Source organism: Rhinopithecus bieti, unplaced genomic scaffold (genome assembly GCF_001698545.2).
Source record: "Rhinopithecus bieti isolate Rb0 unplaced genomic scaffold, ASM169854v2 scaffold_48368, whole genome shotgun sequence".
NCBI lineage: Eukaryota > Metazoa > Chordata > Mammalia > Primates > Cercopithecidae > Rhinopithecus > Rhinopithecus bieti.
Window position 1 is genome coordinate 34410 of NW_016819103.1, and position 16926 is coordinate 51335.

General features: G+C 48.5%; 1 protein-coding gene across 1 annotated transcript in view; it reads left to right on the forward strand.

Annotated features, from left to right (window-relative positions):
• SLC6A11 (solute carrier family 6 member 11) overlaps window positions 1-16926 on the forward strand; it is a 125156-nt gene that overhangs the window by 15135 nt on the left and 93095 nt on the right. Inside the window, exon 5 of the mRNA XM_017858261.1 lies at window positions 13250-13382. Within this exon, the coding sequence (XP_017713750.1) occupies window positions 13250-13382 (133 nt within the window). The remainder of the gene's footprint in view (window positions 1-13249; window positions 13383-16926) is intronic.

The window sequence follows — 16926 nt, forward strand, 5'->3', positions numbered from 1 at the left end:
AGCACTGCATATGATAGTTAAAAAGGACATGTAAAATGTTCTTAAATATGATACCAATTAGATAAATTATACAACTGCTAAAAAAGAATTACCCAGAAAATGTGTTGACACAGAGAAGCTAACAGTAAGTGAAAAAGGTGAGTTGTAAAATGTTGTATATGATATCGTATGTAATACATGTGTTGTATATGCCTTTATAACCATAAACCATGTCTGGAAGTATACATAAGAAACTATTAATAGATTACCCAGGAGTGGGACTCGGGGGCAGGTGAGGTTGTAGAGAGAGGCTTACTTTTGCTTTGTACATTTTGTATTATTTAAATTAGAAACAAAACTAGGAACATGATTTCATAATTTAAAAAATAGAAGCCACAGGGTTAGTGAATAAGCTGTTATTTATCATAGTGAACCCTCCTGTTTGTGTAACAAATCCCATTTACAGTAATTTGTAGGCAGACATTGTGAAGAAACTAGTAGTTCGTTCTTTCTCCTATATGTGCCTATAGGACCACAGAGATATCTAGCCCTGGAAAGTAAAATGAAGCTTGCTTTCTGAATGCTTCGTCATTTACTGTTTCCTTCCAGTGAATGGAAGATTTTAACACAAAGGGGAGTTTGTAGGCAGACGTTGAGAAGAAGCTAGTAGAAGCTTCCACCTTGTTAATCTTTACGTATTTCTTTGTTTAGTTACCATTTGTCTTGATAGTAGTTCATTTAATTTTTTAAATGAACTAATGCCTGTAATGCAGGCAGAAGAAAAAAAATTTCAATTTTACCTCTAACTAAACATAATTTTGGAAACGCTGAGGGATTTCCCAGAACCCAAAACTAGCTTCTTGGCTCCTAGTGACCCCAAGCAGCCCTGGTGCCCCAAACCCACCAACCAGCTGCCCCACAGAGGATCTCTTCTCTCAAGGAGAGGGCCGTTGTTACTCCTCCCCACCAGGGAGGCGCTAGGGATCCTTGGTTAGGGTTCGGGGGAACAGGAAGAGGTCCCACTGTGGACACATACCAGACTTGTGCTGAATGGGGGCTTGGGCCACATGCAGTACTCTCAGGAGATTCACCAATTCACCAAAGCAAACCCAGATCAACACTTTGTTGCCCTAACAGGATGTTGTGACCTTCTTATTCTAATTGTTGAATATTTAACTGATGTTAAAAATGGTGATTATTGGCCGGGCGCAGTGGCTCACACCTGTAATCCCAGCACTTTGGGAGGCCGAGGCGGGCAGATCACGAGGTCAGGAGATCGAGACCATCCTGGCTAACATGGTGAAACCCCGTCTCTACTAAAAATACAAAATATTAGCCAGGCGTGGTGGTAGTGGGTGTCTGTAGTCCCAGCTACTCAGGAGGCTGAGGCAGGAGAATGGCATGAACCCGGGAGGCGGAGCTTACAGTGGGCTGAGATCGCGCCACTGCACTCCAGCCTGGGCAACAGAGCAAGACTCCATCTCAAAAAAAAAAAGGTGATTATTGTTGTAAGCAGTGAAAACACAATAGACATATAAATGGGATACGTTTGTATGTCGGATTAAATATAACCTATAAATATGTCTTCCCTAGCCCTTTTCCCTAAGAGAGAACTCTGTTCACAATTGAGTCTCCTCCTGCCTGTATTTCCCTGTACTCTTGGTACCACTCCTCTTACTCTCCTTTTTGCCCTGTCTGTCGAAGCATACAAGTTCCCGGGTTCAGAAATTTAATTCTCCTCTTCTGTCTGTTCCCTTTCATAGAAGCAGGTTTTCCAGTGGGCACTTGATTTCTTTAGTGCAAAAGTGATCTGTGTCCTTTTTTGTAGAAAATGTAGGAAGTAGGTTTAAGTAAAAGAAGAAAATACAGCATACAACAGGATTTGGGTTTCCAAGCTGCTGAAGTAGGGAGGGGCATGCCAAAGTCTGCAATTCCACTCCCTTGTCCCCAGCCAGACCCATCCTGGTGGCCGTCCCTGAAGCAAGAGCCAGGACCCCTATCTGCCAGGCACCAAGAAGCACTTCTCCACTGCCAATTAAGTTTTTTTTTTTTTGAGACAGAGTTTCGCTCTTGTCGCCCAGCCTGGAGTGCAATGGTGCGATCTCGGCTCACTGCAACCTCCGCCTGGGTTGAACCAATTCTCCCACCTCAACTTCCCACGTAGCTGGGGTTATAGGCACTTGCCACCACACCTAGCTATGTTTGTATTTTTAGTAGAGATGGGGTTTCACCATGTTGGCCAGGCTGGTCTCAAACTCCTGACCTCAGATAATCCACCCATCTTGGCCTCCCAAAGTGCTGGGATTACAGGCATGAGGCACCAAGCCTGGCCCACTGCCAATTAAGTGTAAGGGGTGGAGGCCTGAGGGAGAACCCAAGGTCTATTTGCCTTAAACCATCAATGCCAGGGATGGCCTCTTGCCCAGAACACCTCCCCAGAAGGACCAATTAATGCTTCTAGTGATGACACCATCCGAATACTATACTGAAAGCCCTTCAGTCGAGGATCCAGGTTCTGCTTGTATGCACGGTTGTTGAAACGCTATTTAAAAGTACCGTGCTGTGGTGTGGTGTGGGGACCTAGAGACCTGGGCTTTGGCACCAGAAAGCAAGAATTTGAATCCTGCTGCTTCCACTTGTTGCTTAAATCTCTCTGCAATTCACTGTCTTTGTCTGCAAAATGGGAACAATTGTTGTTATAGCACTACTAGTAGTAATCAGGCTTAATAAATACTGAATAGCTGTGGTCGCCTGTTATTATTAGTTCTTGATCATTACAGTAAACATATTTGTGTATAAAATTAGCCAGATGGGTATTTGTATTTTTCACACTAGATGTCTTACAGTATAGAACAGGAAGCAGCAACTTACTGAACTGCAAGAGTTTTGTATGAGGTTCTTTTTACATCCTGATGGGTGCAGTAGAGAAAAGGAAGTCACATTTGGTTACTAAGCACCTACTGTATACCCTGGCCCTGCACAGCGCCCTCTAAGCACATGACCTCATTTAACCCATCCACCCAGGTTATAAATGATGTGATATCAGTATCTGAGTTCTCATCTCACACGGGGGATTCTGAGGACGTGAGATACTAAGTGACCTGACCAAAATGCCTCTCATGGTGGGCCAGAGCCCGAGTTGGTCTAAAACCCAGCCACCTGCATCTCTCCACCATGCCAGGCTTCTTCCTGTGTGTGAAATATGGTCAGCTGCCTGCTTTATCCCAGGTGCAGAGTTGGACTGCTGTATGCCGCCTCTCTGCAGCCCCATGGACTCAGGCTCTGGAAAGAAGTGGTTTTTTTTTTGTTTTTTTGTTTTTTGTTTTTCAGCAGATGGGGAATATATTTGATAGGAAAAGGGAGGAAGGGACGAAGGAAGAAACTCATGAGGAATGGCTTCACAGAAGCCTTCAGCATCCAGCAGCAACAATGTAAGCCCTGTGGGTTGGGTACTTCCTGGGTTTCAGAGGGTTTCTTTAGGAAGTGGCTTTAGAGTCAGGACCCGTCCTGACTCTAACCTGCTGTGGTGATGAGTTGTCAACTGATGCTGGCCTCTAGTGTGTGATACGTGGCCCTCCAGCCAGTGGCACAAGGCACTGATGAGTGAATGATTTAATTCAGGGTCAGGAGCAGAATAACTTGACTAGGTTGTTTTTAACAAAACAGGGAGGAAGTATATGAAACTCTCCAGGGTCACACATGCACACCCAAACACACACATCCCTTGCTTGTGCTGTGCACTCTTCTCACTAAGGGGCAGATGGAAGACATGTAGGATCGGGGAGAAGCACCAGAGCTGGGGCAGTGTGACCTTTTCATTTAGGAATTGGGACCCTGAGCAGGTAATGCCGAAGCTCAAGTTTCCTCCTCTGTAGAATGGGTGTAAATAGACAGCACTTAAAAGTGCAGTTGGCATGAAGTGAGCTGTGGACAGTATGACATTGCTGGTCAGCGGTAACTCCTCACAATCCAGTCCCCTTCCACAGACCTCCCATCCTCACTTTCATTTTACAGCTGAGGTGGATGAAGTGACATTCCAAAAACAGGTGACCACCTGTGGCCTCCCAGTGGAATGCACCCAGACTGGGACCAGACATCCACTCCCCGCTCTGACCTCCTTGTGCAGGGCTGCTCCTGATGCTCTCATGCCTATCCTGGCCACCACCCATCCAGGGCACACAGTGGCTTCTTGCAATCCTTAATGCAGACCACTTCGGAGGGGCCAGAGCACACGTGGGCCAGCTTTATCTGAGCTTCTGGCTGCTCCTGAATGCAGATTTGCTTCCCCTTGGGCATGTGTGGGGAACCTGGGGCAGCTGTGACCTCGGCGGCATTTTTGAGCTACTTGAGTCCTGGGAGGAGGAATAAGGGGCAGGAATCTGTGGACCCGGACCCCAGCCTTGGGGTGGGGGAGGCCCTTCCTGCCACGTGGGATCCACGTTCTGCAAGTGAGAATGGCTGCATTATAACCCGTGGTGGATTCCTCACAGCTGCAGCAGCTTCTCCGTCTCTCACCTTTCCCTTATGCACTCTGCCTCCTGACCTTCAGGACTTCTGTTCACTTCTCCCTGTGAGGCCTAAGTTTTGAGGCATTTCCCTGGGTTCCTGCTCCTCTGGAAAGTCCCCACTTCTAGATTCACTCTCTTCCCTGCATTCCCTCCTGCTGCCCTCAGTCTCACCCTCCAGCCACAGAGGGGCAGCACAGGCATTAAACTTGGGATCAAGGGACAGGTTCAAGACCAGGCTCTGCTACCTACCGGTTTTGTGATCTTGGACAAGGTAACTATTTCTGTGGAGCCTGAGTTTCCTCTGAACAATGGGTGTGCAAGATAACACACGAAAGCGCCTGACACGCCTTCCCAAGTGTGTGTTCTCCAGGATGTTAGGAAGTATTGCTTTGGAAAAGCAGAAACAGGGATGGGAGAGGGGAGCCCTTCTTAACTTTTTAGAAAATTTATTGTAGTTTACATGCCATAAAATGCACTCCTCTTAAGTGTACGGTTTTGAGTAAATTTACCAAGTGTGAAGCCCTCACCACAATACAAGTTTAGAATGTCTCTATCCCCCGAATAAGAGCTCTCTGCCTATTCACCATTAATCTCCATTTCCACTTCCAAGCAACCCTCAGCTATTTTTTTTTTAATCTCTGTGAATTTGCCTTCTTCAGACATTGCATATAAATGGAACCATACAACTTAAGGTCTTTCGTGACTGGTTTCTTTCATGTAGCATAACACTTTCAAGGTTTATCTATGTTGTAGCATGAATCAGTACTTCATTCCTTTTTGTAGCTATATAAAATACTGTTGCATGGATAGACCATATTTTGTGTATCCACTCATCAGTTGATGAACATTTGGGTTGTTTCTACCTTGGGCTATCATGAAAAATGCTGCCATGAACATTTGTGAACAAATTTTTGTTTGAACATATGTTTATTCTCTTGGGCTTATATCCAGGAGTGAAATTGCTGGGGTTTGTGTTTAACTTTTTAAGAAAGTGCCAAACTGCTTTCCAAAGTGGCTGAACTATTTTTCATTCCCACCAGTAATATATCAGGGTTCCATTTCTCCACATCTTCATCAACATTTGTTGTTGTCTGACTTTTTGATTATAGCTATCCTAGTAGGTGTGAAGTGGTATTTCTTGTGGTTTTAATTTCCATTTCAATGAGGAACACTTCTCAATAAATTTGAGAAACATTGAGTTAGATAAAGCTATACAAATGTTGTTTCAGGACTTCTCAGAACCTTTAATATTCTACTAAGCAATGAACATCTCTACGGAACTCTAGTGTGCAGTATTTTCTCAAATGAGAGCCCAGCGTGACCTGGGAACTCAGGACATTGGAGGATTAGTGTTCTTTGGGAAGCATTAGCCTAGGACAGGGGTCAGCAAACTACTGGCCAAATCCCAGCTGCTGCCTGTTTTTGTAAATAAAGTTTTATTGGAAGAAAGCCACACCCATTCATTTACAAATGACCTGTGGTTGCTTTCACCCTGCAGGGATAGAGAATAGTTGGGACAGAGACTGTGTGCCTTGCCCTTTACAGAAAAAGCTTGCTGAGCTCTGGCCTAGAAGTCCCTGGTACACAGTGAGGTACTCATTTCCTTAGCGTGAATGGCCGAAGGGGTTGGTCCTGGAGTTGGGGTGGGGACCAAGGAAGCGCTTGTGAGGCTTAGTGTTATTTGAGCTGGTGCTTGAAGGATGGTTAGAATATAGATAGCTGGGGAGAATTGGGAAGGATGTTCCCAGCTGAGGGAATCACGGGAGTGAATGCTGCAATGTGAGGAAGTGCAGGATGTTTGGGGACTGATGGAGTCTGGTGTGTGGACAAAGAGTAGGATTTTGCAGGGACAGAGGGAATTGGAGAGGTAGCTCCAGACCCCTTAGGCGTATGTCAGTCCCTGATTGCACTCCCTGGCTCCTGGCTCCACTGACACCCATAATCACAGAATTCCCCATCTTTCCCAAGACAGGGCAGTGATTCTGAGCTCTGCTTCTGACATTGAACCGATATGGCTTCAAGATCTGTCCCCACTTTCTGGGCATGTCACCTGCCTGAGCCACACTTTCCTTATCTGTAGAGTGGGAATAATAGCTGTCCTCACCTGAGAAGATGCAGAGAAGGTCAGATCAGATTTTACAAATGGCATGGTGAGCAGGTGCGAAATGCAAGCTGTAACTATCCTTGTTGATACCTTTATACCCCTAGACAGTAGGTTCCCTAAGGTGGAACAGCCTGCTTATTCATCACTGTAGTATGGACTGAATGAGTGTGTGATGCAGAGGCCTGAAATTCCTGCAGAGGAGGCATGGCTGAGTCCCTGGCTTGGTTTAGGGGCCCCTGCTGTGGACTCTGTCGGAGTCCCCCGTAAATGTGGAGAGTGCAGGGGACTGTACTTCTTTCTTCCTGGAGAAGTAAGAGCAGACTCCCCAAGGCAGCGGCCAGCTCCCTGGCGGGGGCCAGGAAAGCACATTTGTTTTGGTGATGGGCCTTTTTTGGTTTGTGTGTTTGTTGCTTTGGGAGACCAGCAGGGCTATTTATAGCTCAGCCCCTCAGCGCCAGCTTTTGGGGCGGTCTCCAGGGCCCTGGCAGCACTTTCCTCGGTGGCAGGTTAAAGAAAGGTGATCTGTTTGCCGGCTCCGTGTGCGACATGAAGATGAGGCCACCCCAGGTTGGGCTGGGAGCTGTTCCCACGTGGCCCTCCTGGGCGCCAGGCTGGAGGGAGTTCTGCTCCAGCTCTGCTCTCTGGGCAAACCAGCCCTTGTGCTGGGAGCCAGAAGCTTCAGGTGGGAGGCTGTTTCCTTCTCTCCAGCAGCTGTGTGTATGTGAGCTGCCCAGAGGGAACAGACATGGGATTCCAGCCACTGTCCTTTGACCATCAGGCACAGGAGAAGGCCCGAGTGAGAGACACCCTCTCAACCTTGGGCTCACTTTCTGGTGTAGCAGTGGGGAGTGTTGGCATCAGAAGAACTTGGTTTCAACTCTCAATCTGGGGCAGGGTGTGGTTGGCTCACACTTGTAATCCCAGTACTTTGGGAAGCCAGGATAGGAGGATCACTTGAGGTCAGGAGTTCAAGACAAGCCTGGCCAATATGGTGAAATCCTGTCTTTATTAAAAATACAAAAATTAGCCAGGCATGGTGGCAGGCACCTGTAGTCCTAGCTGTTCAGGAGGCTGAGGCAGGAGAATCACTTGAATCCGGGTGGTGGACGTTGCAGCAAGCCAAGATTGCACCACTGCACTCCAGCCTGGGCTATAGAGTGAGACTCTGTCTCAAAAAAAAAAAAAAAAAAGTCTCAATTTGGGCAAGTTGCTTCACCTCCCTGAGCTTCCTCATCCGTGAAATGGATATAATCATGCCCCGGCAGTGATGTTGCCCTGAGGACTGAATGAAGTGAGATGGGGGAGGGTGTCAGGTGGTGCTGAGCACAGTACTCACCACTGCCATCTCCTCCCAGTTCCGCTCCTTCCTCCAAGTCTCTTAATAAGGAAGGATGTAGTTTGCTTTTAAGCCACCCTCTTAGTTTCCCCCACTCCTTCCCTCTTGTTGAGTAGAAAGGACATCTCCATGCCTGGCTGGCCTAACACCTCCACCTATGGATTCTCTCCCTTCCACCATCGTAAGGGCCTTCACTTCTTCTCCTCCTCTCTTATCCCCTGTTCCCTCCTGTTTCTGAAATTTCTCCCTCCTTCCATATTTTCTGGTGAACTAGTCCAATTACACCAACCTGAAAGCAAAACAAATGTGGATCAAACAACCCTTGTACCCTGTGGCCCCTTTAGCTGCTGCCACCTCTCCCTAACTCATCGGAGCCAAACTTCCTGAAGCAGCCACATGGCTCAGGGTCTCACCTCTCATCTGCCCCCGACCCAGTCTACTCTAAGATCAAACAGTGGCTCTCCGGGCCTCCCCACTCCTGGTCCCAAGTCCCGCAGGCATTGCCCTCTCACCAGGCTGGCCTGCAGCATTTGCAGGTCGGCTACTTGCCTGCTGGAGATGCCCCTTCCTCTGCCTTGAGGATACCCCCTCCTTGGGTTGCTCCCCTGACTTTCTGCCCACTCCTTCCCTGCTTCTCCAAGGGCTACTCCCTTCCTTTTGCTGCCTTAAGATGTTGGGGTTCTAGGGACTTGGTTGTAGGCCCCATCTTCCCCCTTCTCCAGGTCTCCCGGGATACTCTGAAGGCTGAGGGCTCAGGTATGAATTCCCTGTCTGCATGTCATTTCTGGGTGGCATTCAGAGACCCAGTAGCCTCTGGGCATTGCAGCAACCTGAGTGTCTTGCCAACAGCTCCACATCATCTTATCTAAAAGAATGATTGGCCATCATCTCTTCCTCTGTTCCAAGCACCACTTCACTCCTGCTCAGCCTAAAGACCCACCCTACCCATCCAAGGAGCTGTGGCGTGAACCTGGTGTCAGCCTAGCCCTGGCTCTTTCCTGCCGCTGGCTGCCCCAGGCAGTCACCTTGTTCCTCTGCTGCTCTCCAGCCACCCCTTCCTCTCTAGGACTATTCCCTTCCTTACTGCTTGCTCAAATGGAGACAAACTCCTCTGCCCCACCCTGACCGTTCATTCTTCCCATGGCAGCCACAGTGTTCTAAAAGCACATCTGATGGGGTCTCACCACTGTTGAACACTTCCCTAGGCTTCTGTCACCCACAGGAAGAAGCCCCGGCCCCTCAGCAAGGTTCACAGTCTAGCCCCTGCTCCCCATGTGGCCGCCGCCTCACCCTACTTCTCACCCGACCCAAGCTGCGCTCACCTAGTCCACCGTGCCCTTCTTTGGCCTTGTGGTGTTCTTCCCAGCCTCCTGGCTTTTGCCCTTGGGGGCCTTTCTCCTGCATATGCCCCCTCTTCTTTGCTAACTTTCCTTTTACCCTTCAGGACCCCCAAACCCCCACTCTGATACTGATCCCCACAAGAGTCTCCTGCTGTGCCTGGGAGCTTCTCCTGCCTTTCTCTGTGCCCACCCTCTCCATGTGCTGCTGTTTCCTTATCTGCTTTCTCCACTAGACCACGGGCTCTTTAAAGACCCCCAGGCTTAGCTCCATGTCTGGCACACCGATGATGCTTTCGTAAGTATTGTTTAAATAATTACTGAATGTGTGAATGCCATGTTCCATACACTCCTCTCTCCTAGTACACAAAGACATATAAGACAGCTTTGGGGTGTGCATTTACTGTAGCTTTAATTTGTTAAGAAAGGAAAGTGGTGGGTGATGTTAGGGTTATGGAGGAATCAAGGCTGAAAGTGTGGGCTCTGGAGCCAGCATCCCAGGGCTCAAATTCAAGCTCTGTTTCTTGCTGAGGATGTGAGTTTGGGCAAGTTACTTCGCCTCTCTACACCTCAGGTTCGCTGTCTTTGAAATGGTGATGATAATTGTGCTCATCTCAAGGACTGTGGGGAGGGTTAGATGCATTCATGCTTGAAAAGCCATTGAAGGTAGGTATCATTATTCCCATTTTACAGATGAGGAAGCTGAGACTCAGAGAGGTGATGCCGCTTCCCCGAGGTGGAGCAGCTGGTAAGGAGCAGGGCTGGGATTTGAGCAGCTTCTGGGTGGAAAGCTCCAGATATACTACTCTACTATGGCCTGAAAAGGGTGCTTCGTGAAGAATCTGCTTTAGGGCCTGGCACATAGTAGGTACACACTAAATATGACTCATGTAAACGGATCCCTCTGCAGAGACCCATCTAGGCTTCAGCATTTCCCGCTCTCTTAACAGTGTCGGGGAGGTCTGTCTCTGGGTCCTTTTGGCCAGAGTGTTGGCAGCAAACTCTTCCTTATTCAGACCTTTCTTCTGTCCCAGCGTTTCATGGGGAGGGTCATTAAGAAAGCTTTTCCCAGGAAGAGCTGTGCCTTCTCCAAGTCTCCGGAGTTGAGTGCACCAGCCCCCATCCTCTCAAAGGCTGCCCTTGTGGGTTTCAAAACAACCCCACTGCCCTACAGGCTGAGAACCTGGCCCCTGAGACCCCTTTCCTTTAGAAACCAAAGGTCCATTCCTAAAACCTGAGGAAAATAGTTTGAGGATGTTTTCAAACAGTGTCTGGTAAAACAAAAGAGCAATTCATCCTCCGTAGCTTTTAGTAATCTGCTTCCCATTCTGGGAATTAGATTGTTCAATTAAGCGAGAGGGTGCTGGAGCAGGCTGCATGACTCAAAAGTTTGCAGCATCCACATTGTGGAAGAGAGGGGATCTGAGCCAGCTTGTGCCTGGCGGGCCTGCCCCGCTTTCTCCCTCTGTCCCCACACGGGTTCCAGTTTTCAGGTCCCAGGTTCAGAAAACAACTACTTCAACAAGAAGGCACGTGTGTATGTGTGCGTGTGTGTGTATACGTGTGTGTGTACATGCATGTGTGCATGTGCATACGCATGCATACACCCCGGCTCAGTAGGGACCTCGTGTGTTCCTCCAGTGACAAGCTCAGCATCTGGAGTGGGCTGGTGCAGAGTACACCTGGGCTGTTTCTGTCCGCAGCAGCCCCGATTCCTTCCAGCTCTGGGTTGTCCCTTGTAGTTCACCAGCTGATGGGCATTGGGGATGCTTTGGGTGGCCGTGTGTAAGGCAAGGTAAGCCCACACAGCTCTTAATCTGGGCAAAGGAGAGCCAGTAGGTACCCTGAAATTCCTGCAGCATTTTGGGAGCCAGTGTGTTTCTCTGGGGAGAAAGTCCATCCCTTTGGTAACTTCTCAAGGGATCCATGACTTCCTTCCTCAAACCCCTCTCCTCCTCCCTCCGAAAAAATTAAGTTTAAAAATGATTCAGGTGGCATTTGGAGATCACTCCTTCATTAGCAAGAAACTCTACTTCTGTGGTGCTCAAGCCTTACTGTGTATGAGAACTCATAGGGGAAATCACAAAGTGCAGCTCCCTGGGAGCCACTTTGCAAAGGTTGGGACCCAGTGGGTCTGGTGGGGGTGCAGAAAGGTTTGTATTTCTGGCAAACCTTTGGGATCGGGGATCATGCCCAGGGATCATGCTCGGGGACATGCTACTCTGTTATACTCATAGATTCTCTTAAAGGCCTCATTTAATAAGGCCTGTAGTTTTAAAATGAATTAAAGCCAGAGACTGCTAAGACATAAGAAGCAAATAAAATAACAATTGTTATTATAATTAAATGACTGCCTCCTTTCCTTCATAAATAACTGGGACCTTTTTTTGGTCCACCTTATTCTAGTAGAGGGCAAGGGCCATATGATGCTTATCTTTTTTATCCTAGGGTTTGACATAGTGCGTGGCACCTAGTAGGTGCTCAGTAAATATGTATTGTATTTCAGTGGATGTTCCCACTTCTCCTGGCTAAGGGTATGAAAGCTGATTTCCTTTTGAGTAAATCTATGACTGCACACAGTCTGATTTTGTTTGGGGACCTGCCTGATTTCTCTGGCGGGGCTGGGGCTGGAGGGAGCCTGTAGACCAGTGCTAATTGGTGTCATTGAGTAATTAATGCAGAATCAGGCCCTGAGCGGATTCCCAGGGAGACAGACACTGAGGGTGGCTTTCATGCTTGGTGGGATGGGAGCTCCTTTCTCAAAGGACGTTCCCAGAGTGCCGAGGCGACTGGCATGGTCTGATGGGAGTTGGTTTGGCAGCCAGAATGGGATTCGTAGAGCAAGCTTGGAGAGGGGGTTTGTGTTGGTGCCATAGTTCTGCACAATATGGAGCGTGGCGAGTTTGACTTTAAAGGAACACAAACACCAGGCATGGGCTCTGAGAGCCAGGCCTGCGTCAACTCTGAAGAATTGATGGGTTCTGAGGGAAGTGAGCCTGGTGGCATTAGCTTAGCTCACCCAGAGTCCTCCCTGTCCTGTGGCCTGGGCCCTCTGGGAAGCCTTTACACTTTGGCATGATAGTCAAGGCTCCCCCTGGTACCACCTCTGCTTACCTTTCCTGCTGTTTCCTTCTGATCCCTGCACCCCAGCTTGCTGTTCCCAAAGCACACCATCCTCTACTTCTGGTCATGCCGTTCCTTCCACCTAAAACCATCTCCACTTCCTTCTTCTTCTGACCAGATTCCACTTACCTTTCACAATTTGGCTCACATATCCTTCTTTCAGGAAGCTCTCCCTGACCCGCTTTAGCAGTCAGGATATGTTGGGTTATGCTGCAGTAACAAATGTCCCCAAAGAGCTCAGCAGCTTCAAGCAACAAAGTTATATCCTGTTCAGACTATGTCTCTGACACAGTAGCAGGTGGTCACTCAGGAACTCAGGCTTTTCAAGGCTCTGTCTTGACACATACTTCTGTAATGACAGCAGAGTTAGGGAGAAGAGATGATGGAGAACCATACCCCCAGCCTCTGGAAGCTTCTATCTGAAATGGTACATGTTTTATTGTTGGTCAAACAATGGTCAAAGCAAGTCCTATGGCCCCCCTCAAGTTTGGGAGGGCAGGACGTAGGGGCTCCCTTCAGGGAGGAATATAGGATGTTTATGGCTGGTAATATGATCTCCTGGGAACCCCAAGGTAGGCTGGAAGCATCCTCCACCGGAGCCCTTTCCATGCTGTTCTTGTACTACATTTGCAGACTTGCCTGTCTTTTCTCCCAGAGAGTGAATCCATGATCCAAGGTCCAGAGGGCCGCATCTTGTTCCTCTTGGAGGCCCCATGTCCTCCCCAGAGGAGGCATTTGGCCCATGGTGGACGTGGGTGAATGAGCACATGGGCCAATCCCTGCTCCTCTGCAGCACTAGCTTTGCTGAAGATGGGCCAGCCCCAGCCCCAGCCCCAGTGACTCTCCACCCTACCTTCTGCAGGCGCCGGGTCTTGGCCATCTCCGATGGGATCGAGCACATCGGGAACCTTCGCTGGGAGCTGGCCTTGTGTCTCCTGGCAGCCTGGACCATCTGTTACTTCTGTATCTGGAAGGGGACCAAGTCTACAGGAAAGGTAAGAGGTCGATCTTCAAGCAGCTAATCGTGGCAGGGGAAGGCATGAGCTCACAGATGACCCAGAGAATAATGGGGAGTTCACGTGGCAGAGGCCAGCACTTAAGTTGGGAGGCGGGAGGAACACTGGACCAGAGTGAGCTCTACCCACCCTCAGCACTTGTTGGCCGCCCACCTTAGGACAGTTCAATTTTACCTTTTGAGCCTCAGTTTGCACGTCTATGAAATAATAAAGCCTTGCCCTGTCTGTCTTATTGAGTTGAGAGTTATACAAGGTAAGGGGGTTAAAGTGCTTTGAAAATTGGGAAATGCTGAACTACTACAAGGATTCTTTGGTAATGAAGACAGGGGTTCTAGGTGTGCACGAGGGCAGGTGATGCTGGCTGCCTCCACTGACAGACCCCAAGATCTCAGGGGTGTATTTCTCCCTCACCTGGAGTATGGAGGAAAGAGCAACTGCTTCATCTTGCAGCCTTGCTGTGTCACCTGCACCATGCAGTCTCCTGGGTTGCTGCCTCACCAGGGAAGAGAAACTGGAGGAGGCTAGCTTTTAACTGCCATGGTCTGGGAGTTACACGTGGCTCTTCCACTCACAGGCTGTTGGCCAGAACCTGAGACACAGTGTCACCTACCTAAGACACGGTGTCACCTACTTCACAGGGGCTTGGAAACAGAGGGGACCATGGGGACATTTGGGGAGTGAGAATGCTGTGCACTGCAAGGATCAGTACAGAGGTTAGAAACTTGCAGCCGAGTCCAACTCACTTCTGTGTTTACTTTAAAAAGGTGGGGAGGGGAAGAATTCGTTGACAACATTTAAAAATCAGGATATTTCATGTGGAAAAAAGAAATCTGATTCTGGCATCCCTTGGAAAGTAAGATTTGGCAACCCTGGACTTGCCTGCCCACACAGCGGCATGTGTTTGAACTGAGCAGCTGCCACCTCCTTCCAGGGAGCTCTGGTTGGCCACAGTCCCCACCATTCCCTATCGCCCCCAATCCTATGGCTGAGTGTTAATGCCAATGGCTTCCTCATTTTGCTATTCATTTTTTTCTTACAAAAAAGGGGGAAATGAAACATCTCTTATGCCTGGGTTGCACTGACCACATCCCTCCTTGCCTGCCTCCTTCCCATAGGCCGTTACTCATAAACTCTAAGTTCTTGGCTGGGACTGCTGCTGGAGATAAAACCTCCAGGGAAACAGGAACTTAACAATTCTGGGCCCTTTTCCAAAAGATGTTCCCCTCAGCTCCCACAGTGGTGGGTAGGATGAAGAAGAAACTTCTAGAACGTTTGAGGTGGGCGGATCTGCAGGAAGGAAGCCAAGGTGCTCCGTGCTACGGGCTATCTGGAAGCTGAGGGTGCACTTAAAACAGTCACACAGATGCAGAGGGACCGCAGAAAGTAGAGCAGAGATTCTCATGTCCCTGTAGCCAAGGTGATTTTGCTTATATTTGCTTTTTGTAGTTTGTATCATGAAGAAAACAGGATTTTCTTTTCCAACTATAAAACTGTGTCATTATTGATCTACTTCTTCAGACTCCACACACAGTCTCCCATTGTCTTCCTTGCTGCCTCTTCCAGGAAAAAAAGCTTGGGGGTATAAGAGCAAGGATTCAAACCCCAGGTCTGTCACTCTCTAGTCATGACCTTGGGCATGTCGCTCAACTTCTCTGAGCCTCAGTTTCATCTTCTGTAAGATGTGATTGGTAAGTGAGCTTACCACCACATGGGGTGGTTGTGAGGACGAAATGCAAGGAGAGTTGAGTATGGCCCGTGCTCAACAGAGAGAGTAACTAATAGTGAATGCTGAGTAAGTGGCAATCTTTAAAAATCTCATTATAAAGATAATTCAAGTCGTTGTTTCTGAGTATTTACTATATACTTAGCATTATTCAGTGGGTTTCTAAAGATGAATAAAACACAACCTCTACCCTACCCAGACAATATATGAAAGTGATTCATGAACCGTGAAGAGAAGGGAGGAGGTATCATGGTTGGTATTATTACTAATTCTGCTATGGTTACCACCTCTTGGGAGTTGACACAGAGGCCTGTGGGGCTTGGCAGGGTGGCGGCTGTGCGTGGGTCCAGGAAAGGTTGCCTGCACGAGGCTTGTGTATGGACATGGTTGGGCTGTTCCAGGACCTCATATGGCCTTGAGCTGCAGGCCCCAGACTGTGAGCTACAGCAGTGCCGTTTCGCTTAGCCAGCAGGAGAAGACTCAGTCCCGTAGTGGGGCCCTTCGCTGCTGACTGGGCAATTAAGTCTGAGCGCTGGAGAATTCTAATGCAAAGAACTGAGTTCGAGGAAGGGCCGACAGCTATGATCTCAGAGATTTCACAAGAGGCTTATGGGGAAGGCAAAGGAATGAACACTTATCCACTGCTTTCCACTCCCTGGCATCTTGCAAGAGCTACAGATCCTCACAGCCTGGCGAGCTGTGGCCTCTACCTTACCAGTGGAGAACCTGGGGCTAAGGGAGGGCAGGCAGCCCGGCCATCGTTGCATAGTGACCCTGCCTCAACACTGACCCCAGGCTACTCCCTCCTTGCCTCCCCCTGGACTCTCAATTAAGATGTAGAACATTGTGTTGTTTTGAATGGTGTCCTTTCACACGTCTTCCCTGAACCTCCTTTTTCTCATCTCTGGTAGGAGTGGTAGTGATGGCAGTATGATAATTATCAGTAGTAATGGTTAATATTTATGAGTGCTTCCTTTGTGCTTCTCATGCCTGCTCCATTTAGGCTTTGAACAGCCCCATGAGATGGGGGCTGTCGTTATCCCCATTTTACAGATGAGGAAACTGAGGCATGGAGGGATCAATAATTTGCTCAAGGATCCTCTGGTAGGAAGCAGAAGACTGGGATTAACTTCCAGCATTGGGGATGGGGACCATGCAGTCCATGTCCTGGATATACTATCATACCTGTCATCTGTGATGTGGGGACTATGGTGATTTTCTTATGGACTGGTTATGAAGAGGTATTTAATGAGATAGCACATAGTAGGTGCTCAATGATTATTGGCTGCAGCTCTTTCTAAATGGTGCTTTTAAGGGAAATGCTGGAACCAGATGAGCCAAGTAAGTATTTTCCTGAAGACTGGGTTTCTCCTCCAGGTGTCCTGTGCCCAAGGCCAGCATTAGTATCCTGGATGAGATGCAGTGTGCTGGAGCTGTAAGAATCCTTAGAAATGGTTTGGTTCACCTCTGCCCTTATTTTATGGATGAAGAAACTGAGTCTCAGAGAGTGGAAGGGCCTTGCCTGAGGTCACATAGTGAATAAGTGTCAGGCCAGGAGTGAGAGCCTGGTCCCCAGTTTCCCAGCTTGTTATGAATGATGAGGTTCTGTGGGGGCACATCTGGCAGTTTAGAGAAACGCCGAGTCCGTGAATTGATAGGTAGGCTTTTCAGGGGAGGATCTGGCACTTTTGTTCCTGTTTACGACTTACTTCACTTTGGAGACGAGCCCAGCACCCAAAGGTTTTTTTGTGTTCTGTACAAAACAGCTAAAAATAAAACATGGGGTCAATTGAAACTTCC